The sequence below is a fragment of the Artemia sp. Qi Xiang Cuo genome, chromosome 11, assembly GCF_049724085.1.
Source record: "Artemia sp. Qi Xiang Cuo chromosome 11, ASM4972408v1, whole genome shotgun sequence".
Taxonomy (NCBI): Eukaryota; Metazoa; Arthropoda; class Branchiopoda; order Anostraca; family Artemiidae; genus Artemia; species Artemia sp. Qi Xiang Cuo.
Genome location: NC_142804.1, coordinates 40,642,335 through 40,668,839, shown reverse-complemented (window position 1 = coordinate 40,668,839; position 26,505 = coordinate 40,642,335). Strand labels below are relative to the sequence as shown.

Below are 26,505 nucleotides of genomic sequence, written 5' to 3'. Positions count from 1 at the left end.
AGGGTTGTCATAAAAAAGGATTTCCTTACAAAAAGTGTTGAAAATGAAGAAGTGTTTAGAGTGTTGTTGGAATTGATGATGGATTGTGGAAACACAAAGTTGTGGGAACATTTTGATCATCCACTACAAGCAAGAAAAATATGCATCTCCTCTTGTGCAGAATGATACTGTCAATAGTGTTTGCAGTGTCATTTGGGATGCAATTTTGAATAGAGGAAAAATTACAAAGTGTTTTTATATTGGGTGATGAGATGAGTGGTGCAACTCAAAAAGAACAGCTTGTCCTTGTCGTCCGTTTCTATGATAACCATCAGATAAAAGAAATGTTTTTTGCATTTTGCCACTACAAATGACGTGACTGCCATAAAAGAGATTATTGGACTCTGCTTAGAGTTTGGAGTAGGCACAAACAAGTTAGTTGGAATTGGCTCTGATGGAGGTAGTAGCTTGTCTGGTTTGTACAAGGGTGTTCAAGCAGAGATAAGAAAACAAAACCCACCTGCCATTTACATACATTGTGCTTTGTTTGAACCTTCCACTGGCAAATGCCTCCAGACTCAACTTAATTCAAATGCTATATGGATACTTCTAAGAAGTTGTTTGTTTTCTTCTTATTCCCCCAAACAAACTGAGTCATTAGCTTCTACTCTGCCACGTACAAAAAAAGCAAAAACTCCTTTGCTTTTATGACACATGGTGGGTTGAAAGCCAAGATAGTACTGACACTTTTCTGGAGCATTTCCCTGCTGTTGTTGGAGTACTGGAGTTTTGTTGACAACCAGCCTGATTCAGGTCCAATGGCAAAAGGCAACTCCTTAGTACCAACCATTACTGAGTTCAGTTTCATTTTCCCTTTGAATCTTGCAGAAAAAATGAGTTTGATTCTGCTTTCAACTTCCACTTCTCTGCAGAAAGAAAATTTAGATCTACTTACCACTTCTCTACTGAAAACATACTGGTCTATGCAAGACTGTAGCAAAAGACCCAATGGAAGTGGATTTTCATTCTTTTTAGGGAAAACAGTCAAGACAGCTAAAAGTGTTGGGACTATTGCCTTATAACTACAACACCAACATTGGTGATTATCCTCTTCAGACACTTCTCTTTTTTCAAAGACTCTGTCTTTTCCCCATACTTTGAACAGCTATGTGAAGAACTGAATACAAGAATTCTCAACCACTAGGCTATAGCATTTCAAATCCAACTTCTGTTACCTTGTTGTATTGTTTATGGTGTATTAGCGGATGTTGTGATGAAGCTGTTGTTGCAGAGGTAACTGTCTGGCAAGCCAAATGGAGGTCTTTAAGCAAGTCTCATAATCCTGATGACAGTTTCTAGAACTCTTGGTGCATCCAGCAACCACTTTTTCCAACTTTGCATTGATTGTATTCTCCCTGTTGCCACAATGTTTTAAGCAACCTTGGGAGCAAATTAAGACAGATTAATATCTAGCACATATATATCGAATTAGGGTTCTAGGTTACAATCACTCTTTTTCAGAAAGGAATACTATAAAATTCTGAAAACAATTTTAAAAAATTCTAGAATACTTACTTAAATCATACTTACTAAAAATCCTAAAATAGTCACTTATGTTATTCCTAAAAGCAATCCACTTTACTTTATCCCAAGTAATCTGCAAATATTTAGCCCAAGTTACATATTTCCCATGCAACTTCTGTTTCTTGATTCTCATCTTCTATTTTATAATTTCAAAGTTGTTTTCAGAATTTTATATTGCTTCCTTCTGAGGAAGAAAGATTGTACACTAGACCATTAAAAATACACAAAGCCAATAAAAAAAAAACAACAACAACAAAATAAAATCATTAAGTTTTTATATAGAATAGGGCATGGGCAGCCATAACCTGAATTTTAGGAGGGGGGGCTTACCTGGTCTAATCAGCCCTTCCAATGCTGTATAATAGAAATCTCAAAACAAAAATATAACATATTGAGAAAAAATCCTTACTTCATTATATGTAGAATAATCCTACTTAACATATTTTGTAGAGGGGGGGGCATTTATCTTTACTTCTTTCACTGCTGTACAATTTTTTTAAACAAAATTCTGAAATATAAACATTAATTTGACTCCATTTTCCATGTTCAAATTATCTATATTTGTAGATGGACACCATCAATGCCATCAACCAAAAACATATTAGTAGACAAATACTGATAATTTAGGTTAAATAAGGTTAGGTTAGTTATGTCAGATGGTTTTTGTTTATAAACAATTTTAAAGACTTAAAAAATGGACACAAATATTTAAAAGTGTGATAGAAAAACTGGAAAAAGAATGAAAGAAGTGATGATAATCTCCCCTTGCAAAATATGTTAACTAGGATTATTCTGCATATTATAAAGTAAGAATTGTTTTCTTAACATATTTCATTATGTAGATGACCAACCCTGCATCTATACCATTTTTGGCCCTGGATTCATTACTGAAAGTTTCATTTTCTGGTAAATTTCTAGTGGGCTTTATATTTTAGCTAAGATGAAAGTGAAAATGTCATTTGATGCCTTTTTTTTATCCTCTTTCATAATTCAATAATAACTTCTGGGGCTAATTGCATCTTGAGCCCTCAAAGGGGCCCCAAAGATATATTATATGAATAATGAAAGAGAGTAAAAAAGCATCAAATGATGTTTTTACTTTCATCCTAGCTAAATTATGTGGCCCACTGGAAATTTAACCCCCCCCAAACCTCCTAATGCAAATATATGCCAAGCATTCAACAAACTTGAAATAGTTTATATTTGAGTTGCCTAGTAAATAAAGTTTGAATTGTTATAAATAAGTATTTTTGGAATATAGGCTATTACTCTTGAACAACCTATTTATAAACTAGTGATATGTTTTTAACCACTTTTCAATAACTTAACTAGTGTTAATAACTTCTAATTGCTTCTGGGGCTAGTTGCATCTTGAGCCCTTAAAGGGACCCCAAAGGTATTTCATTTTTGTAACCACACAAAGAAGTTATCAACACTAGTTAAGTTATTGAAAAGTGGTTGAAAACGTATCACTAGTTTATATACAAGCGGTTCAAGAGTAATATAGCTTATTCCAAAAATACTTATTTATAACACTTCAAACCTCATTCATTAGGCAACTCAAATATAAACCATAGGCCTATTCTTACTGTTTCAAGTTTTTTGAATGCCATCAACAAAAATAGCACTGAATTTTGCAATTCAAAACTTTGCAAAAGTTTGAATTATTATAAATAAGTATTTTTGGAATATAGGCTATTACTCTTGAACAACCTATTTATAAACTAGTGATATGTTTTTAACCACTTTTCAATAACTTAACTAGTGTTAATAACTTCTAATTGCTTCTGGGGCTAGTTGCATCTTGAGCCCTTAAAGGGACCCCAAAGGTATTTCATTTTGTAACAACACAAAGAAGTTATCAACACTAGTTAAGTTATTGAAAAGTGGTTGAAAACATATCACTAGTTTATAAATAAGCTGTTCAAGAGTAATATAGCTTATTCCAAAAATACTTATTTATAACACTTCAAACCTCATTCATTAGACAACTCAAATATAAACCATAGGCCTATTCTTACTGTTTCAAGTTTTTTGAATGCCATCAACAAAAATAGCACTGAATTTTGCAATTCAAAACTTTGCTGTTGACAATTCAGGGTATATATCTGCACATTAGGGGGGGGGGTAGTGGTGGGTAAATTTAGGGGGGTAGGGTGGGCCTATATTCCAATTCAGGGTATATATTTGCACATTAGGGGGCTGGGTACATTTCATAGTAAATTTGCAGTGAGCAATATAATTTAGCGAGAATGAAAATGAGAACATAATTTGATGTTTTTTTTATTCTGTTTCATTATTCATATAAAATACCTTTGGGGCCCCTTTAAGGGCTCAAGATGCGATTAGCCCCAGAAGCAATTCTTGATCTATGAAAGAGCATAAAAAAAGGGTAAATATCTACCAAATGATATTTTTGATTTAGTAAAAAATTGAACTCACACTTCGTTGCCTTTTTTTATGCTTATAGAGAATGTGATAATATTTTCAATCGGAAATGAATTTCAGCCCCCCTCCCCCTAAAAAGGTACTTAACAGGTTAGGTTAGATATAGCCTAAAGGGGGGGGGGGGCTGAAAATAAATTCCGAACTAAATTCTTATTAAATTAGAAATAACCATAAAAAAAGGCATCAAATTGTGTATTCACTTTAGTCCAAACTCAATAATATGATTTGGTAGATATTTACCAAAAAAAGCATCAAATACTGTTTTCACTTTCATCCTAACTAAATTATATGGCCAACTGCAAATCTACCACCTGCTCATTATGAGCCTTGATTCCTTAAAAATAGATAAGATTAATCACAGGCCAGAGCTTGCCAATAGCAGTTTCAAATGTTCATTCAGTAAATTCTACTTTAGCTACTTTTGGTGGTAAAGTTCTATGAAATCATATTATTGAGTTAGGAATAAAGTGAATACACCATTTGATGCCTTTTTTTATGCTGATTACAAATATAATAAGCATTTCTATCAGAAATAAATTTCAGCCCCCCCCCTATATAGGCTATACCTAACCTAACCCTGAATTGGCCTATATAGGGGGGAAGGGTTGAAATTCATTTCCAATAGAAATGCTTATTATATTCGTAATCAGTATAAAAAAGGCATTGAATGGTGTATTCACTTTTGTCCTAGCTCAATAATATGATTTTGTAGAACTTTACCCTTTTGGCTATCTTGGGAAGGGGTTAGGTTAGGAAAATGAAACTTTCAGGGATGGGTCTACAGGCTAAAGTATATCCTGGCAGATATTTTGAAGGGTCAATATATACAAAATCATATTATTGAGTTAAGACTAAAGTGAATACACCATTCAATGCCTTTTTTATGCTGATTATTAATATAATAAGCATTTCTATCAGAAATGAATTTCAGCCCCCCCCCCTATATAGGCTATACCTAACCTAACCCAACCTAACCCTGAATTGGCATATATAGGGGGGGGGGGCTGAAATTCATTTCCAATAGAAATGCTTATTATATTCATTCATAATCAGCATAAAAAAGGCATCGAATGGTGTATTCACTTTAGTCCTAACTCACTAATATGATTTTGTATATATTGACCTTTTGAAGTACCTACCTCCACTCCTTCTCCCTCTAAAGGGTCCTGACCTTTAAAAATCTATGTGTTATGAAAGTGAAACCTTGCAAATAGATCTCCTGCTTAAATGAAGTAGAACAAAATTGTTTTGAGCTTCACAACTTTGCTCTGTCCCAATTTATAAGGTTTTAAAGATATATAGGCTAGCCTAAATACATTCCCTAAATTTTGAAAAAAAAACATTGATATGACTTAAGATTCTGCTCAAATAACAGAAATTGCATTTTCAGAACTAAAGCCAGAGAAAAAGAAACTGATAGCCTAACTGAAAATTACAGTAAAATGTTGTTTTGTTAAAATTTCAATAGGTATAGACCTGTCATGTAGCCAAATTTTAGGCCCTCTAGAACAAGGTATTTAGGTAAGTACTTGAAAATACCTTCCCAGGATATACTTTAGCCTGTAGACCTATCCCTGAAAGTTTCATTTCCCTAACTAAACTCCTTTCCATGATAACCGACAGCAACTAAAGTGGAATTTTACAGTTCATTCATTTTGGGGATGTAATAAATTTGTTAAACACATTCCATACCTTACTAAACGAACTAAATTTAAAATCAGTTCTAGGTTGGTCATCCTCCTCCATTTTAAATATTTAAAATTTAATGTTTGATGCCAAAAGCATGAGTGTCAATAAAATCTAACGTTTAGAAAAGAAGAATTTATTAGAATTGGCAGTTCTGTATGTAAATTCAGTAAATAGACCACTTGCTTGATAGTTTTATAGATATAAGGTAATGTTAAAATCTATGGATGGTAAGATTCTACCTTTGCTATCATGAAAAGGGGTTAGGTTAGGAAGTTGAAACTTTTAGGGATGGGTGTACAGACAAAAGTAGCTAGCCTATATCCTGGGAAGATATTTTGAAATACCTACCATGGTAAAATTTTACTTTAGCTATTTTTGACTATCTTGGAAAGGGGTTAAATATTTACCAAATCATATTATTGAGTTACAACTAAAGTGAATATATCACTCAATGCCTTTTTTTTATGCTCTTTACAAATATAATAATCATTTTTGTCAGAAATGAATTTTAGCCCCCACCCCTCTATATACCAATTCAGGGTATATATTTGCACATAAAGGGGGTGGGGGTAATTTTATTTCTGATGTAAATGAGAGGTAGCCTAAGTTTAAACTTTCCCCCCATCCCCCTAATGTGCAAATATATACCCTGAATTGGTATATATAGGGGCAGGGGCTAAAATTCATTTCCAACAAAAATGATCATTATATTTGTAAAGAGAATAAAAAAAGGCATCAAGTGGTATATTCTCTTTAGTTGTAACTCAATAATATGATTTGGTAAATAGGCTATTTACCAGGAAGGGGCTAGGTTAGGAAAAATAAAACTTTCAGGGATGGGTTTACAGGCTGAAGTATGTCCTGGGAAGGTATTTTGAAGTAAATCCCTCCACTCCTCCCTCTAGAGGGTCCTGAAATTTGCCTATAGCCTATGACAGGTCTATACCTAGGCTATTGAAATTTTGACAAAAAAAAATTTACCTTAATTTTCAGTTATCAGTTTCATTTTCTCTGGATTTTGTTTTTAAAATGCAATTTCTGTTATTTGAGTAGAATTTTAAGCCATATAATTTTTTTTTTCTTCATAATTTAGGAAATGTATTTGCATATCTTCATAACCTTATAAATAAGGATTGATTGAAGCTTTAAAGCTGAACTTTTTGTTGTTGTACTTCATTTAAACAGGAGATCTATTTTGCAAGGTTTCACTTTTATAACTCATAGATTTTTAAAGGTTATCAAAGGTCAGGACCCTCTGGAGAGAGAAGAATTGGAGGTAGGTACTTCAAAATACCTTCCTGAGACATACTTTAGCCTGTAGACCCATCTGTGTAAGTTCTATTTTCCTAACCTAACCCCTTTCCAAGATAGCCTAAAGTAGCTTAAAGTATAATTTTACCTTCACTCCTCCCTCTAGAGGGCAGTGACCTTTGAAAATCAGTAAATTTATAGTTGGCTATATAATTTAGCTAGGATGAAAGTGAAAACATCATTTAATGCCTTGTTTATGCTCTTTCATAATTCAATAATTGCTTCTGGGGCTGATTGCATCTTGAGCCCTTAAAGGGGCTCCAAAGGTATATTTTTGAATTATGAAAGAGCATAAAAAAGCATCAAATGAGTTTTCACTTTCATCCTAGCTAAATTATATGGCCCACTGCAAATTTACTATGGAATTCACCAACCCCCTAATGTGCAAATATATACCCTGAATTGTTGACAGCAAAGTTTCAAATCACAAAATTCAGCACTATTTTTATCAACAGCATTTGAAAAACACACAGTTAGGTTGAAATGGTAGGAAACTGGTTTATACTTGGAATGCCTAATAAATGAGGTTTGAATTGTTATAAATAAGTATTTTTGGAAGACTTATTCCTACAACTTGTTTATAGGTAAATTTTTACTCTTCATATTATTGACTTATAAATAAAATGAACATACAACTTAATGCCTTTTTTATTCTCTATAAAAAAAAAATAATCACTCCATTGCAAATTCAAATTTACCCAACCCCACCCCCTAATGTTCAAATATATACCCTGAATTGTAACCACACAAAGAAGTTATTAACACTAGTTAAGTTATTGAAAAGTGGTTAAAAACATATAACTAGTTTACAAATAAGCTGTTCAAGAGTAAAATATTCCAAAAATACTTATTTATAACAATTCAAACCTCATTTATTAGGCAACTCAAATATAAAACATTTTCCTATCATTTCATGTTTGTTGAATGCTGTCAAAAAAAATAGTGCTGAATTTTGCTATTTGAAACTTTGCCATCAACAATTCATGGTATATTGCAATTCAGGATATATATTTCTATATTAGGGGTTGGGGGGGGGGGGTAAATTTGAATTTACAATAGAAACAATTATTATACTCCTAAAGGGCATAAAAAAGGCATTGAGTGGCATGTTCACTTTATTGGTACTTTAAGTCAATAATATGAAATGTGAAAAATTTACCTATTTATAAACTAGTTATATGTTTTTAACCAATTTCAGTACCTTTACTAATGTTGATAACTTCTTTGTGTGGTTACAAAAATGAAATACATTCAAGGTCCCTTTAAGAGCTCAAGATGCAATTAGCCCCAGAAGCAATTACTGAATTATGAAAGAGTATAAAAAAGGCATCAAATGATGTTTTCACTTTCATTGTAGCTAAATTATATAGCCAACTACAAATCTACCTGAAAATTTTTTGTGCTATAAAAGTGAAACCTTACAAAATATTTCTTCTGCCTAAATAAAGTACAACAAAACTGTTATCAGCATCACAACTTTGCTCAATCTTAATTTTTGAGGTTTCAAAAATGTGCAGATATATTTTCTAAATTTAGAAAAAAAAATCATTGGTATGACTTAACATTCTACTCAAATAACAGGAATTGTATTTTCAAAACTAAAACCAAAGAAAAAAAAGTGATAACTGAAAATTAAGGTAAAATGTTGTTTTGTCCAAATTTCAATAGGCAGCCTATAGACATGCCAAGTAGGCACATCTCTAAGTCTTAAAAATCAGAGGAGTGTTTATATAGAAGCTTGTTAATACATTCCCAGAGTATCTTTTTGGCCCTGGATTCATTACTGAAAAATTCATTTTCCTAACCTAGCCTCTTTCCAAGATAGCAAACAGTAGCTAAACTAGAATTTTACCCTATAGGTTTATGGTATGGTTCTAGACAAGCTATTTTTGGCTATCTTGGAAAGGGGTCAGGAGTTTCCTAGCCTAACCTGCTTCCAAGATGGCAAAAAACTAAACTAGAACTTTAATAAAGATCTGTTTTGCAAGGTTTCACTTTTAAAACACAAAGATTTATAAAAGTCAGTGTCCTCTAGAGGGAGAAAGAGTAGAGGTAGATCACTTCAAAATACCTTCCCAGGGCAAACATTAGTATTTAGATCCACCCCTGACAGTTTCATTTTCCTACCCCCTTTCCAAGATAGCCAAAGTAGCTTGTCTAGAATTTTACTGGATTTATAATTATTGTTCTGATTCTTTTAAAGTAGAAAATATGAGAAACAGCATAATGGGCCAAATCCTGTAATACAATGTCTAAAGGGAACTCCTGGTCCAGAAGATTGGTGACATAATTGTAAGTATGAATCAGGATTATTTCAACTGACCAACCAGACTTAAAGCCATGTTAACATGATGAGGATAGTTTATTGGTTTTTAAGTGTTTCAAGATTGCAGTGTTAACAATTCCTTCTAGAAGCTTCCCAACTGCAGAGGTAATGCTTATTGGCCTGTAATAACTTGTGTCCTCTTTGCTACCACCCTTGTGTTTGAGGGTTGTATGTGCAGTGCACCAATCTTGTGGGATACACATTTCCTCAAGAGATTCCTGAAAAAGTAGAGCTAGTGGGCCCAGCAGTTCAACATGCAACTCTTTTAGAAGCCTTGGGTCTGCACCATCAGGTCCCACTGATTTATTTGGGTTCAACTTTTTTAGGCATGCCTCTACATCAACCCTGTTGACAGCTATCTATGGCATAGGGGTTATGATGGTATAGATAGGGGGACTGGAAGAGAGGCATTCAGGTAGAGTAAATACAGATGTAATCTACCTATTTCTAGCATTAGCAATTTTTTCTGGGTTGTCTACTACACAGTCATTGACTTTTAGTTGTGTAACCAAGTGTCTGCCAGGCTTATGGGCTGGGACATAATTTCAAAAGCGTTTTGGATCTGACTTGCTGCTGCTATAGCCTCCTCATGCTGTTCAAATAGCTTCCTGCAGGGGCAAATCTCCAACATCTTTATGGGGGGGGGGCAAGAGGGGTCCATATCTGAATAATCAAAGGGCATGGGATGTATAATATTGTTTCTCTCCACATTATTAGGGGGGCACCTGCCCCCCCCCCTTGCCACCCCCAAACGACACCCCTGGCTTCCTGAATAGGTTTCTGACTTGATTTTGTGCCTTGGTATATTTTGTGTAGATATTCTTATTATGTATATTCTGCTTATAGTCTCCAAACCTTTCTTTTTATTTATTGCTTTCCATATTTCTTTGGTCATAAATGGCGGTGTTTTAGGTTTTGAGCCCATTTTACTGTAGTATTTTTCTCTGATACCTCTAGTAGTGTTCTCTTTATCATATTCCATAATTTGTAAACATCATTCTCAGTGATATAGGACCAATCATGTCCTGCCAACTCTTGCCTCATTAGATGATAATCTCTATACACATGTTTTGTAAAAACTGATTTTTCAGGGTAAAGTCTAAGGGAGAATTGGGTAGCAGCGTGATTGCTTGCACCAAAGGGCAGTAGTGGGGCTACATTTAATAATGCTTCATGATCACTTTCTATTACAAGATCCAATAACAATGGTGGCTGGCCAAACCCTAATGAATCCATATTACTTCACAAGCTAATGTAAAGTTATTATGGTTATCAACCTGGAATGCACCTAATATCTCTGCTTCCTTCATAAGAATTCTAACATTGACTAAGAGGGAGATGGATATACACCTGGAAGTGGAAACTGCCCTCTTATATTGGCCCAAGATGTTTTCCTGATTATATATATATATATATATATATATATATATATATATATATATATATATATATATATATATATATATATATATATATATATATATATATATATATATATATATATATATATGAGGCATGTTTTTAAGTAAGTACCGTTTTGGAATTAAAAAAAGACGTGCAAAGATATCACAATAATTTTATTCACACTAGTGCCTTCTTCTACACTAGTGCCTTGTTTGATGTTTTTGCATCTTCCTAAATTTAAGTACACAGATTTGTTCTGTTTTTAGGTGCATACCTATGGATGGCTTCACTGAAAAAAGAAAATTTTTCTCAAGGTTTTTGTTGTTCCAAGGTTCAGTTTTGCAGAGTGAATTGCAAAGTATGTCTCTCTTTTTTTTTAGCTTTAATAATGAATAGTATTCAGTTTTGTTTTGTTATGTTTAAGATGAGATAAGATATTAAGCTAAGATAAGATGTTATGTTTAAGCTAAGATAAGATAAGACTGAAAAAAGAAAATTTTTCTCAAGGTTTTCGCTGTTCCAAGGTTCAGTTTTGCAGAGTGAATTGCAAAGTATGTCTCTCTTTTTTGAGCTTTAATAACAAATAGTATTAAGTTTTTTTGTTATGTTTAAGCGAAGATATGATAAAATATTAAGCTAAGATGTTATGTTTAAGATAAGATAAGACTGAAAAAAGAAAGTTTTTCTCAATGTTTTTGCTGTTCCAAGGTTCATTTGTGCAGAGTGAATTGCAAAGTATGTCTCTCTTTTTTTTTTTAGCTTTAATAATGAATAGTATTAAGTTTTTTTGTTATGTTTAAGCTAAGATAAGATAAGATATTAAGCTAAGATAAGATGTTATGTTTAAGCTAAGATAAGACTGAAAAAAGAAAATTTTTCTCAAGGTTTTTGCTGTTCCAAGGTTCAGTTTTGCAGAGTGAATTGCAAAGTATGTCTGTCCTTTTTGAGCTTTAATAATGAATAGCATTATGTTTTTTGTTATGTTTAAGCTAAGACAAGATATCTATTTAAGAAAGATTGCTATCACAAGCCCCAAAGGGCCAAATTCAAATCTTTGGGTCAATAAATAAAAACAGGACAAAAACAAAAAAAGAAACAAAAATTTTAAGGACTGGCAAAAGAATGCCAAAACTAAAACTTTAAAAATGAATTCCATTCATTAGTCAATAAGTTAAACTAAATAATAACCCCCCCCCTCCAAAAAAAACAACAACAAAAAACAAACAATATAAATACAAAAAAAGTAAAAGTGACATTAAAAAAGTAAAGAAAAAAATCAAGCAAAGAAATACAAAATGTGGGCAGTGTGTATACCAAAAAATAAGAAGATGGAAGCTAACAGTATTTTTTATATATTTTCCATAATATTGGGGACAAAGGATTTTATATTCATTGCTACAGCTGCAAACAGGAGACTAGGTAGGAACAGGCTGGAAAATGGCCTGAGGGGGGGGCAGAATCAAGATGGAAAAATTTGGAATGGAACACATTTTGGAAAAATGTGTTCTGTACAAGGGTTTGTTGATGCATTTTTTAAAAACGGAGGCACAGTATACCTCTCCTGCACTCAAGCGTTTCTAACCTAGGTTTTTTTTTTGAAGAACAGAGTAGGGGATATCACCTTTTTTGAAAATTATTTGCAAGGTGAGTTATTGGACAGATTCAATTTTATCTGACTCCTGTCTGGAATACCAGGGTTCCAAATTGGACATGTGTGTTCAAGGCCGTACCTTAGGATTTTTTTTCGGAGGGGGATTTTACCCAAAGATTTTTTTTTTTGGGGGGGGGGGGTACACAAAAAACGCACAAAAAATTTGTTTATATGCATTTTTGTTACGTTTTTACAAGTCAAACAAACATTTCGGGGAAGGGGGGGGGTTCAAACCCCCCTAACTCCCCCTCCGGTCACGGGCTTGTGTGTATTCAAAATAAGTGCAGACAAAGGAAGTATAAATCCTTAGACAATGGAAAGGGTGAATTTCAAATTTATTTAGAAGCTTAAGGAGGGAGAAAGGTACATTAGCTTTATGGATGTTAATTTTGATAAGAATACCCCACTTTAAATTTGAAGAAATAGTATTTCCGATGTAACACCTTTAATTAGGTATTTTTTCTTAGACCACACTGCCGTTCTATGACGAACAAATAAGTTTTCAAGTGGGGATAAAACCATTTATTTAGACAGTGAAAAAAAAGAACAGGTACAAAAGTCCAGATATTTTGATCACATATACAGTAACCATCATCAGTAGAATTACTAAAATAATATAATTGAAACTAGAATATTTATTCACAAAAAAGTAAATAACTTTTCTGGGTCATTCACAGAATAATGAACTTCCAGATTATTATCAGAGAGAGTTTAATGACAAAGTTCATTCAGTCTTGATGTAAATTTCCTTTTTTTTTATCTTGCCCAAAATTAAACAAATTTCCAATAAAGGTCAAAGAACAGTGCAAAAGATCTAAGAACAGTGAAAGGTCTGCCTACTCTTAAATCAGTGAATGGGAGCATTTTGTAATTGGTATTAACTAGTTATTGTCTTGCAGGCTTTGTACCACCTAATGTTTTAGCAGATGATTTCTTAGAAGAAACAAGAAAAAAACTTAAACTGGTTGGTCTAGATTGTATTAAAAGGCTGTGCGAAGACACAGGCTGTTTTCATTATGTGTTAGTCAATACTTCTTCTGGAAAACATCTTAAGTAAGTAAGGAACAGCTTTGTTTAAGTTATGTCCTTTTTCAGTTAGGTGGCTACTATGTAATGTAAGAATACGTTAATTATAATCAGGGCTCTGTTCCTTCTTTTTCTTTCCCTCATTGATATGTTGTGCATTCGTTTGTGCTAAGTTGAGAAAAGAAGATTTACTAACAAACAATAAAAGAAAAGGTTTGTAAATCCCTGGTTCTGCAAATTAAAATTAAATTCGACATAAAAAAAATATTTTTGACAAAATGTACATAAATATTGGTACTTCCTTATAACCTAATGCTATCCAGTTTCTTTAAAAAATGCATTCTGACCTATAATTTCCTGGGGGTCCTTTGGACTGCTTTTACCCGAGATTTGGCAATGAGAATCAATATATACAAGCCTGCCGCGTAGTCGTGCCAGGGCCTGACCTTGAAATAGGCTTTATTGTTGTTTTTTTTCTTAAAACTGGCATATTGATACTTTTGGCCACAAAAACGATCTAAATAGGTCAAAACTTTAAGGAAGAATAACTAGCAACAGCGAGGATTAGAACATGTCAAAAATGAAAGTGACAAGCCAGTGGGAACCTTAAATGTCATTGAAGGTTCCCTGTAAAGCCCTCGGTTTTCCCGAGGAAAGAGTAGCAAACAAAGGTGATTCATTTGGAGGTTGCTGCTTGCATCGAGAAGTACATATACAAGCCTGCCTTGTTCCGGGGCCCGGAACTATATATATATATAATATATATATATATATATATATATATATATATATATATATATATATATATATATATATATATATATATATATATATATATATATATATATATATATATATATATATATGTATGTATGTATGTATGTTCTCGAAACCGGTTCCATATTTTTTCAAGAAGTTGGTATCTTGGGATATTCTCGCATAAAAAAAACGATCTAGATAGGTCAGAAGTCTGAAAAAATTCTTTAAGAGCCTTAATTTTAGTTTTTGCAAGTGACGTTATGTACTATGTTAGTATATCATATAAGCATTTCTTATGAGATCTTAAAGGTGTTTTCTTATATGATGTCATGCTTAGCATAAATACGATTGTTGAGTTTCTAACGTATCAATTATTTGTATAACATAAAGTCTGTTGGAAGGCCCAAAAAATGAAAATTTGCAGTTGCAGTTACTATAAATGATGATTCTTGGACGAACACTTAACTATCAAACATGATAAGACGTGAAAATCGAGAACCTGGATCATCAATTGCGACAACACTAATATGCGTGGCTAAAGTAAAAGCCATTGATAAATTGTCTGTAGTTATCAATAATCCAAAAACGTGTCGAAAATGAAGAGCAAAGATACGGGCTGTTAGAAGATATGTGAAAACGACAATTAGAGCGTATCAAAAATGAAATGAAGAGCTAAGACACACGCGGTTAGAAGACATGGAACACCGAGCAAGTGAGCGACTCAAAAATAAAAATGAAGAAAAAAAGACCCACTCGGTTAGAAGAAAAGCGGTGGTGTGTCAAAAATGAAAATTAAGAGTAAAGACACACACTGTTAGGGGACATGCAACACCAAGCGTGTGATCGAGTCAAAAATGAAAAGGAAGATCAAATACACACGTGGTTAGAAGAACAGCGGCGGCATGTCAAAAATGAAATTGAAGAGCAAAGATACACGCGGTTAGAAGACATGCGGCACCGAGCATGTGAGCAAGTCAAAAAGGAAAATGAAAAGCAAAGACACACGCAGTTAGAAGGCATGTGACACAAAACATGTGAGCGAATCAATGAAAGTCAACCTGGACAGCGAGATCAAAACGTGTCAAAATTGATAATGATAGCGATCATGATTGGGTAAGAGATTTTGACATGCATAAGCTCATCAATGCCTACCATATCTTTGTTAAAAACAAACAAAGGTTCGGCGATGTGTATTTCACGATTGCGAAAGACAAGCCAAGGTAAAACGAACCAAACAAATTTACTATACCTTTGTTTAAAAAAAAACAACAACAACGGTTTGGCGATATGTCAAGGAGGCACACTTGTGCCTCTTTAAAGAGGCGACCCACCACAATGTTAAGCGATATCCGGTCCTAGCGGTTGCAGAGAGACGGCGGTGATCGCATTTTGTAGCCTAAGCTCAAACTAAAAAACATGCAAAATTTCACCCCCCTCTAACTTTATCTTCATGGGGGAAAGTGGGCCGGCAGTTTCGACCCTCCCACCACAGCCCCCCGTTAACGTGGTCCGATTGGGCTGAAATTTAGAAAACAAGCTTTCCTAGGGCCTGGGAGCCTATTCTTAAAATTTCAGCTCAATCCGATCACTCCTTCCCTGTTTTCCAGAAACCAAATATAGCCACTTAATGTTCATCAATATTTTTTTTATATGACACGCCTACAGGCCACAGTTGGCAACGGATCCGGGTGAATGAGGACTTATTCGAACCGGAATTCGACCTATTAGGGCCTTTTGATATTTTCAGACCGAAAAAATTATCCCTCGAATTTATATTTACGAAAAACTTCGTTTTCATGTTAATTTAGGCATGCCGCCAAAAGCTAGCATCGGCATTCGTCTCGGAACTAAATCACTCACTGAGGAATGTCAAGAGATTTTAATGACGCAAGTCGATAAAATCTGCTGTCTTCTCTGATGAAAATAAAAAAAAAACAGTTTTTTTAGGAAAGTAAAGAATGAAGTTGGAACTTAAAACAAACAAAAATTATTACTTCACAGCCTATCAAGGGGGCACACTTGTGCCTCTTTAAAGAGGCGACCCACCACAATGTTAAGCGATTTCCGGTCTTAGCGGTCGCAGAGAGACGGCGGTGATCGCATTTTGTAGCCTAAGCTCAAACTAAGAAACATGCAAAACTCCCCCCCCCCCCGAATTTATCTTCATGGGGGAAAGTGGGCCGGAAGTTTCGACCCTCCCACCACAGCCCCCCTTTAACGTTGTCCGATCGGGATGAAATTTAGAAGATGAGCTTTCCTAGGGCCTGGGAGCTTATCCTCAAAATTTTAGCTCAATCCGATCACTCCTTCCCTGTTTTCCAAAAACCAAATATAGCCACTTAATGTTCATCAAATTATTTTTTTTTATCAGCCACGCCTACAGGCCACATTTGGCAACGGATCCGGGTGAATGAGGACTCATTCGAAGTGGAACTCGTCCTGTTAGGGCCTTTGATATTTTCAGACCGAAAAAATTATCCCCCGAATTTACATTTACGAAAAACCTCGTTTTCCTATAAGGGCCCATGTTAATTTTTAAAATTCCTAAAAGCATAATATTTCATTATTAAATTAGATCAAAATAGTCCTCTTAACCTGAAAAGACCGACTGCAAGCTTCCAAAAATTCCAGCTCTTTCCCAGAAGTTTTTTTTGTCGAAAAACGAAAATTTTTAAAAGCCTTAACACAAGAATCTTCAAAAGCGGGGGGTTTAGGGGCGGCAGCCCCCCAACTTTAACTCCTGACACGATGAGCTAACAGTTAGTCAAGTAATAATACGTATGTACTAAACTGTACAAAAACGTGCAGAAATTATTTGAAAAAAACTACGTTTTCTAAAGAGTTAAAGAGGCTGAGTCACAAGCTCGAACCTTAAAACTTACCGGGATTAGGAGGTACAGTTGGGGGGCTGGCCCCCCCCAAACTCCCCGCTTTTGCAGCCTTTAAATAAAAAAACAAGTTTTTCAAACTGAAAGTAAGGAGCGACATTAAAACTTAAAACGAACAGAAATTATTCCGTATATGAAAGGGGCTGTCCCCTCCGCAATGCCTCGCTCTTTACGCTAAAGTTTTTTTTTGCTTACCAAAAATAGAGTTGTGAGAAAGTCAAACTTTAGCGTAAAGAGTGAGGCGTTGAGGAGGGGACAGCCCCTTTCATAGACGGTATAATTTCTGTTCGTTTTAAGTTTTAATGTCGCTCCTTACTTTCAGTTTAAAAAACTTTTTTGTTATTTAAAGGCTGCAAAAGCAGGGGGTTTGGGGGGCGGCAGCCCCCCAACTGTACCTCCTAACTCCTGTACGTTTTAAGGTTCGAACTTGTGACTCAGCCTCTTTAACTCTTTAGAAAACGTAGTTTTTTTTCAAATAATATTTCATAATGACGAAAGAAAAGCAGAGGTAAAATGAACCAAACAAATCGAAAATGATAGTGACGATTATTAAATTTGGGATTTTGACATGGATAAGGTCATCAATGCCTACTATACCTTCGAAAATCAAGAACCTGGACTAGATAAATCGCTGAAAGAAAAAGAAGTTTTCGTCCCACCACCCGAACAATTAAAAGAAACAAAGGTTCGGCGAAATGTCTTTCATAATCACAAAAAACAAGCCGAGGCAAAGAAAGAAATTTTTGTCCCACCACCTGAACAATTAAAAGAAACAAAGATTCGGCGATATGTTTTTCATAATGACAAAAAATAAGTCGCGGCAAAAGTTAAAGGTCCGATAAGAAAATTGTTATATTTAAAAAGGCCCTACTTCTAATTTAAAGTCTATTTGGACATCATGACACCAAGAAAAGGCTCAAATTGCCTGCGTTTAGAAGACAAGCGACAGTGAAAATCCATATGTATAAGCCTGCCGAGTGCCGGGACCCGGCGGTGAAGCCGCCGGGCTCCCTGTACTATATATGTATATGTTACCGTGAATGTCCAAAATACCTTTTTTTCTCCTTGGATTTAGTCAGTGTTGCCAGTCAAATTTTTCAATTTAATGGAAGGTTTTATAACGACAGGTTAGAATAGATTAGGTTAGGTAGGTTTAGGTTGGGTTAGGTTATGTTTTTAACCCATTTCTGATTTTTAGACCCAAATTTAACCTAATGTAACCTAACATAAACTAACATAATCTACCGTAAACTAACTTTAACTTTTACCACCATAGCTTGCATAGCACTGAAAAAGCTTTCTCGCAAAGCAAATTGAATCCAAGCAGAGAAAAAGGAATTTTGAACATTCACTGGTGAATGTCGACATTAACTAGATTTCAGAAATTCACGGTAACATATATATTTGTTACGGTGAATGTCAGCAAATCGGTTAATTTCGACATTCACCGGTGAATGTCCGAAATACCTTTTTTTCTCCTTGAATTTAGTCACCGTTGCCAGTAAATTTTTTCAATTTAATGCAAGGTTTGATGATGGGAGGTTGGATTAGATTAGGTTTGGTTAGACGAGGTTAGGTTGGTTTAGGTTAGCTTAAGTTATGTTTAAACCCATTTCTGATATTTAGAACCAAATTTAACTTAATGGAGGCTTATAAACTGAGTTTATTTTCTCCTTAATAAATTATTTCAGAACCCTCAGAAAAATATGATTATGTGTCACAGTCTCCCAGAGCTATTTATAGTTTTTCAGTATTTTAGATTAGACCAAAACTTCTAGCTGGAAGGGTGGTTTTTAGAAAAGGGTGCAGTTGTGACCTTGAAAAGTGCAATGCCCGAGATATTTTGACATTTTTACCGAGCAATTTTTTTGCCGTTTGTACTCTAGTGGGGTCACACTAGGCGATAACATTCCACCGTCGCAACATTAGTCGATCATAATAGATCTGATAGATCGCAAATAGATCATTAATAATCTAATAGATCATAAGCCTTTTTGTGTTTTCGTTGAAAATTGTTGAAAAAAACTGCAAAATTACTCCCCTCTACACATTGAAAAATACACTGCATTCCTTTCTATATTCGTATGGATTTATTACGCGTACTGACATGGGGGAGGGGGAGGGCAGTTAAACTTGAAGCTATTCTAAAAACCAATAGGAAGAAATTTTCTTAATGTAAATGAATTCAAATTTTGTTAAAATAATGTTTAGTTTAGGAAACATAAATTGGATTAACACTAAATTTCTTTTATGAATAAATAGGCTTTGATTTGTTTAGGGTCGAAGGCAAGGGCTAGTTTGTTCCCATACCTCTGACGCTTCAAACCTCCTTGAATTTCTGGGAACCCTTAGTCAAATTATCTGGAACATTTTTTCTTTTTTTGCAATGGCCCTCTCTCTTCCCATTACAAGAAATTAATTTATGACTTCCGTTTTTTTATTATATACCCTCTGCAAACACACTCATCAGCAGTCGTCAGTGGTAAAAAACAATTTCAGCGTATACGTTAAAATAAAAGATCGTTTATTTTGCCATTCCTTTATAGCTCGTATAAGTGATAATGGCCGGCTGCATTGCTGCCGTCGATGTTTTTTTTTTTAACTGCCCTAAACGGCCGTGTCAATACTATCCTATACAACTCTAAGAAATGCTCGATAAAAAACGCCGAGTTGTTTCGGCTGTAGGCCTTAAAATCATATTTGAAATAACAACTCATTTTCTTTCTGTCAGTTCCAAGCAATATTACTGAGGAGGAGCTGGTGCACCTTGAACAGCTAGAACGCTATGCCTGAAAAGATTACATTTCGAAATTCTGAACTAAGAGATGGTAAAACATGTTGTCTTGACGTCGATATTTATCTTTTGGTATCGATATTTTGTCCCGTCTTAATGATATTGAATGTTGATGAATATTGTTCATTACTCTCAAGTTGTCAATTTTCTAAAGTGCCTTGTGTTGAGTATTTTCTGTGAGTACTATGGCTCTATTCGATAACGACCAAATAGGTCAAAAGTCCAAGAATCCGTGATTTATGCAAGCATATTCTGTCACGATGGTTTAGATGTGGTTCTTTGCAACTGCGACGGTCTTTTTGCTGCACTCCAAAGAAACTATGTTATTTTTTATTTGGTGAAAAAGATGCATAACCTATGTACGTTCAAAATTATCTACAGAAACACCATCTAGAGCCAAAATGGGTTGTTTAACATGATTGTGCTCATGGAATGCCCGGCGATGGGAATTCGAATTTTCTGCCTGGGTGGAGGGGGAGGGGCAAACAGTTTCCCCGAATGTTTGTAGTTGTTAGTCTATAGCAGTTTACATTTGCAGTTGTTGTCTTTTATGTATATAATGAAGGGTTTTTTCGGCTTGAATATTTGTGAGCATGTGAGGCAAGGAAAAATTTAACCTTTATGTATTTAGCTTTAGGAAACACTGGTACTTAATTTATCAGCCCTAGGCTGTGTATAGGATGGTCATCCCATATCATAATTTTTTAATTATAAATATGGCTCTGAAGCATGGACGCTCCGAAAAGCGGAAGAAGATTTTCTCGATGTTTTCCAGAGAAATTGTTTAAGGATTGTTCTGGGTACCTGGCTGACTGACCGTATTTCAAACAATAGGCTATACGAAAAATGTGGTTCAATACCGCTCTCCAGGGTTATAATGAAAGAAAGGTTGAGGTGGTTAGGGCACGTTGTACGGATGAAGGACGACAGATTGCCGAAGATTGTTCGTTTCGGCCAACCATCTAGGGCTAAACGGAAAGCAGGTCGTCCCCGTCTGGGGTGGGAGGACGTCATAAAGAAAGATTTAAAGAAAATGGGAACTTCGTGGGCGGGTGTAAAAAGGGAGGCTTTGAATAGATTGGGGTGGAGGAGGATCGTGCGTAGCTGTGTTGGTCTCAGGCGGCTTGGTGCTGCGGTGAGTTGTTAGTAGTAGTAGTAGTAATTATAAATAGTAAAATTATAGACCTAGGTTGTGAACTCTTTACTAAATTTGAGATATTTGTGATTTTTTCCTTTTTATGCCTATCATCCAATAGGATTTAATGCTTGTTTCATAAAAGTACCTTATTTTTGTTTGTACTGAGCCTATTTTTATAATTTTGATTGTATTTTTTTACTTAGTTGAATATGACTGATCCCACTTTTTATGGTTTTTGCAGTTGAGGATTTGATTAATTCTGAACTTTATACCGTCTCAAGGGTACGCTCTGCATACAAGGATCTGTACAAAAAGGAAAAAAAAATGACTAAATCCGTTCTAAAATGTACTTCCGGACATTTTTTATGTTCAAATGCATAGCCCAACACCCAAAAGTCCTGATAATTTATACCATAGGAGTATTGGTGCCTTAAAGTAAAAACAATTCTTAAAAAAAACGTCTTCTATTTGTGTCAAAGACCTGATCAAATTAGCCTTACATAAGTGTATTGTTTTTTTTTCTAAATCTATCAGAATAGTTTAGCTCTTTATAAATTAACTTGTATTTAGGTCCAACTCCTTGTATTCTGCTGCTGAATATGAGCTTTTTAAAAACATCTTGACCGAGATTGTGACTGGTGAAAATACTGGCGTAGCGTCATCAATAAAAGTGTTGAACTCAACATCCTCGATGATCAAGAAAATGAGCAAAGCTGATGCAGACAAAGCCATTCTAAAGTTCGTTTCTGATGGATGGATTGCAAAAAATGTAATTTCTTTTGTTTACTATTAAGCCTAATTCATGATTCCCCTCCAACAGAGGTATTCTTTCTACAAATTTCCTTGCAGAAATTTTGTAAGGGTACTGAATCTAAATTAGAAAAAAAAATAGTATATAAATTTGTATTTTCAATAAAAAAATAGATCTTGTAGGTATCTGGATGTTTTAGACTGTAATAAAATATGTTTTAATTGCCTTTGGAGTTCTTTCCAATGTAAATTTTTATGCCAAATCTAACAATGTAATCAAATTCTATCTACTATCCACGCTAAAAAAATTCAATGTAGGAAAAACTGTTTTCTTTCACAGCAATTTATATTATTGGGTCAAATTCTTTAAAGTATCAGGGACTGTGAAAATGAAATCTGATTGTTTGAATTGGTTAAGTGGGAACTTGCACAATCATATGCATCTTAAAGAATTTGAAAAATCAAGAATTAAAAAAAAGAAAAAAAAACACAGTCCGTAAGCAGTTATACAGTTCTTGGCAGTAGTGGGTGCCAAACAAAAATTTTAATCAAATTTTTTCTACCATCTACAGTAAAAATTCAATGTATTGAAAACTGTTTTCTTTCACAGCAATTTTTATTATTGGGACAAATTCTTTAAAGTATCAGGGACTGTGAAAATGAAATCTGATTGTTTGAATTGGTTAAGTGGGAATTTGCACAATCATATGCATCTTAAAAAATTTGAAAAATCAAGAATTAAAAAAAAAGAAAAAAAAACACAGTTCGTAAGCAGTTATACAGTTCTTGGCAGTAGTGGGTACCAAACAAAAATTTAATCAAATTCTTTCTACCATCTACAGTAAAAATTCAGTGTATTGAAAACTGTTTTATTTCCTAGCAATATATATTATTGGGACAAATTATTTAAAGTATCAGGGACTGTGAAAATGAAATCTGATTGTTTGAATTGGTTAAGTGGAAGCTTGCCCGATTATATCCATCTTTAAAAAATTTTTAAATCAAGAATTAAAAAAAACGAAAAAAAAACACAGTCCATACGCACTTATGCAGTTCTTGGCAGAAGTGGATGCCAAACAAAAATTTTAATCAAATTCTATCTACTATCTACAGTAAAAATCCAATGTATTGAAAACTGTTTTCTTTCCCACTAATATATATTATTGGGACGAATTATTTAAAGTATCAGGGACTGTAAAAATGGAATCTGATTGTTTGAATTGGTTAAGTGGAAACTTGCACATCCATATATTTTTAAAGATTTGAAAAATCGAGAATTCAAAAAAAAAGTTCTTTACGCAGTTATGCAGTTCTTGGCAGTAGTGGGTGCCAAACAAAAAGTCAAACTCGAAACGAGCAAAAATTAACATTAGTAGGCCTGATAACCCCCATTCCTTCCCAAGGCCAGAACATAATTTGCACTTTACTGAAAAAAATATAAATGTTTTTACTTTTATAACTTTAATAAATCAAATAATATTCAGATTTTGATTACTAAATATCAGTAAATGTATATTAAACTGACAATGTACATTCATTTGAATTTTTTTCAGTAAAGTGCATATTATGTTCTGGCCTTGGGAAGGCAAAGGGGTTTTGAGCCCAACTTATGTTAATTTCTGCTCGTTTTGAGTTTGACTCAGTTATTTATTGTAATTTCTGTTCGTTTTGGGTTTCATTTCTTAATCGATGCTGATTTGTGGTAGTTTCACGCTTGGTAGATTATTTTATTTTATTTTTGCTCATTTTTTGTTTAATTTAGTTCTTTACTTTTCTTTGAAAAACTTATTTTTTGGAAAAAGTGTTTTTAATTAATTTCTGTTCATTTATATTGACAGTCTTTTCAGGGAAAAAGAAAATAATACTTTAAATCTTTTCGTTTGTTTTAAGAATTTATAGTTTGGCCTGCTATTTGTATGCTGGAGAAAAGTTTTCAGCAATTTTTAACAACTTACACCCGATTAAAAATCCGGACACAAATTGCAGTGTTTAATTTAGTTTTATACCTCCTCTAGTTGACCTGAAATGGAAAACTTGATACCATTTGCTAACAAATCTGTTTACTTTCTTTGATAGCTTGGATACACTTATGCTATTTTTATTTGGTTAAAGTTTAAGAGCAGAAGTAGCCCTGAAAGTTTGAACATAATACCCTCAGTCGTCCTTGGGATACTGCTGAGATGCCTTATTGGGAATTAGCATTAACACAGTGCATTTTGATTTAATCTTATGGCAACATTTAGTTTTTAAACATAAAGGCAAATGGGAGGGCGGGCGTGGGAGGGGGATTAGTTTTCCTCCAATGACTTTCGACTATTAAAAAGGTCATCAGCCCTTTCTATTTGCAATCGAATGATTCCTTTTCGAAGTTCCCACGACAACTCCTTCGATACGAAGTGCCCTGGTCTAAACAACAACAACAACAAACTCGATCTTACTTTCTATAAACACCTTAAATGCCCCCAGGGCATAAATTACAACCCTTACCCTAAGGGCTATGAGGGTGTTCATCCTCTAAGACCTAATTTCCAGAACTTTCAACTACGTTAAACAAAATGGTTCCTGTTTAAAGGATAGGGAATGTAGAGCAAAGCACTAAAACAAAGCTGTCCAAAGAGAATATTGTTAACTAGAGTTTGTGAAAGTTTCCTAATGATGTCCTTAATATCATTTTTTTCAACAAAAAAACCTCCTCCTCCCCTCTCTTTCAAGAATGGTATCTCATCCTAATATATAATCCCTTGCAAATGTGTGGACAAAAATAGTATGGATAGCACAAGTCAAATAAATGGGATGTGACTCCTACTTTCAATCCCTTCTTTATAAGCATTTGCCTAAAATTGGAGAAATGGGGACTCCAATAGTATAAAACTCCAAGTATGGACTCCGAAGAAGTATAAGGACTTCTTTTTATTATTTTTTCCTTCTTGTTTTTCTAGTGCGGTAAGTAATGAATATTTTGCAATTATAAAAAAGGCTTTCATCGTAGCACAAAGCCGCCCAAGGCTAATCAAACTCCATGAAGCTGTGGTGGCTTCTTGGCTCTGTTTGTCTTAGGGCCGCCACAAGCTATTTTCCAAAACGCTTGGTGCCCGTTGGAAATCTTATCAAGCTGGCTTAGCGAGCAATGGAGGCCCTATAATTAAAAAACTTTTGACTGGATTGCTGAAAACGAGAATTTTATCAAAACTGGAAGTCATAAAGACTATGTTAAGCTTTGCCCCCCCCCTCTTACCTGTTCTCCAGCAGAATAATTCCTAAAAACTATTTTACCGTAGAAACAAAAAATTCCATAACTATAAGTTACTTGAGGCTTGTCTACTAGTGAATTTATGTTTCTACCCCACCCTATTTAAAGCATTTATTTCTCCAACTTTTTGACAAATCCTCTTTTTTTTAAATAAATAGTCTCTGTGATGTTAAAAAGTATGCAAAATCCTTTTCTAATATTTTTTTTTCTTTCTTTCTTTTATCCTGTGGTGTTTGGTCCATATTGAGATATTCTGGATGTAACTCCTTTCCTCGTGTCCTCTTCCTTTTCATTTTCTGTAAAATAAATTTGTTCCCTTCATATATTTCTCATATAGTTTTCTTATATTTCTTTTCATTGTTCAAACTTTTATAACCTTTAGCTACTCATATAAAATCTCAATTTGAAAAAAAAACGTCCTACCTCTATCAAATACATTACCTCTGCGTTTGATAACCACTGTAATCTACTATTTTTACTGCTCCCTCGACACATTTGCCCTATCCTTTCTTAGGTTTCATTTACTGGAGTTTCAATCAGTTAAGTTACTTTTACGAGAAAATCTCTTTTATTTTTATTGCCCACGACAGCAAGGGGCTGCTTCCTTTATATAATAATAAAATATTTTTCATTTCATATAAAAACCCTTCTATATCCATAATATAATATATATTTACTGAATCGTCATATATCATACTCGAACACATTCATTGTGCTATTGAGCAATTAGAATTCTCATTTATACAAGTTTTCCATTCCAATTTAAACCTCGTATATATATGCACTTACAATTTTTCTACATTGGCGGTGGAGTCTATAATCGAAAAGCTTATGACTGGATTGCTGAAAACGAAAATATTATCAAAACTTTAAGTTAAACAGACTATGTTTAGCTTTGCCCCCCCCCCCTATCACTTTCTCTCCTAGAAAAGCATCCTTAATAAATTTGTTTACCGTAGAGAACAATTTTCCACAAAGATAAGCTACTTGAGGTTAATCTACTAGGGAACTTATATTTCTGCCCCACTCTATTTAAAGCATTCATTTTCTCCGCTTTTTGAAAAATCCTCTTTAAAAAGGAAAAAAAGAAATTTTTCTTTGTCTGGACAGCTGGGGAACAAGACACTATGTTTTAATTTTAAATTTTATCTATTTAAGTCTTTGGCAAATTGGGTTCAAGGTGGGTTGTAAGTTTCTTCAGGTTTCTAAATTCCTGCGCACGCTCTGTTGCTGTCATAAATGCCAATTTTTGAACCACATGAATGCCAAGTGTGATAAGCCAACAGAATATAGACGATGTATATGTAACCCTGAAGCATCGTCACGTGATTCCCCCCGTAAGGAGCTGATTCAAAATGCGCTGGTTCCAACAGTAGTGATGTATAAGTAGTATGTTAACTTATACTTCTATGGATGCCCTAGGAAAACATGTCTATGGATGCTCTACACCTTTTTAAAGAGTGAGTATCCTCTCACTTGGCCTTCCATTTCGATGGATGCCATAGGAA

At 34.2% G+C, this 26,505-nt stretch overlaps 2 protein-coding genes across 11 annotated transcripts in view; one reads left to right on the top strand and one right to left on the bottom strand.

Moving 5' to 3' along the window:
- LOC148946972 (uncharacterized) overlaps positions 1 to 26,505 on the bottom strand; it is a 105,481-nt gene that overhangs the window by 59,390 nt on the left and 19,586 nt on the right. The window contains exon 1 of one of the 3 annotated variants that reach the window (XM_089096774.1): positions 6,049 to 6,155. The exons of 1 other annotated variant lie outside the window; for it this stretch is intronic. In XM_089096774.1, the coding sequence (XP_088952900.1) occupies positions 6,049 to 6,051 (3 nt within the window). In that variant the 5' untranslated portion in view covers positions 6,052 to 6,155. Of the gene's footprint in view, positions 1 to 5,703; positions 5,800 to 6,048; positions 6,156 to 26,505 lie in introns of those variants that run through there. One more of the 3 variants, XM_089096773.1, reaches the window with a different exon arrangement.
- Nse1 (SMC5-SMC6 complex component Non-SMC element 1) overlaps positions 5,431 to 26,505 on the top strand; it is a 57,860-nt gene continuing 36,785 nt past the window's right edge. For 2 of the 8 annotated variants that reach the window (XR_016142409.1, XM_089096777.1), the window contains exons 1-4: positions 5,824 to 5,905; positions 11,008 to 11,099; positions 13,292 to 13,445; positions 21,568 to 21,766. Coding sequence is in view for 2 of the 8 variants with exons in the window: in XM_089096777.1 (XP_088952903.1) it covers positions 11,018 to 11,099; positions 13,292 to 13,445; positions 21,568 to 21,766 (435 nt within the window). In the remaining 6 variants the exon portion in view is untranslated. Of the gene's footprint in view, positions 5,449 to 5,730; positions 5,739 to 5,823; positions 5,928 to 9,177; positions 9,304 to 11,007; positions 11,100 to 13,291; positions 13,446 to 21,567; positions 21,767 to 26,505 lie in introns of those variants that run through there. The other 6 variants (XR_016142413.1, XR_016142412.1, XR_016142408.1 and 3 more) reach the window with 6 other exon arrangements.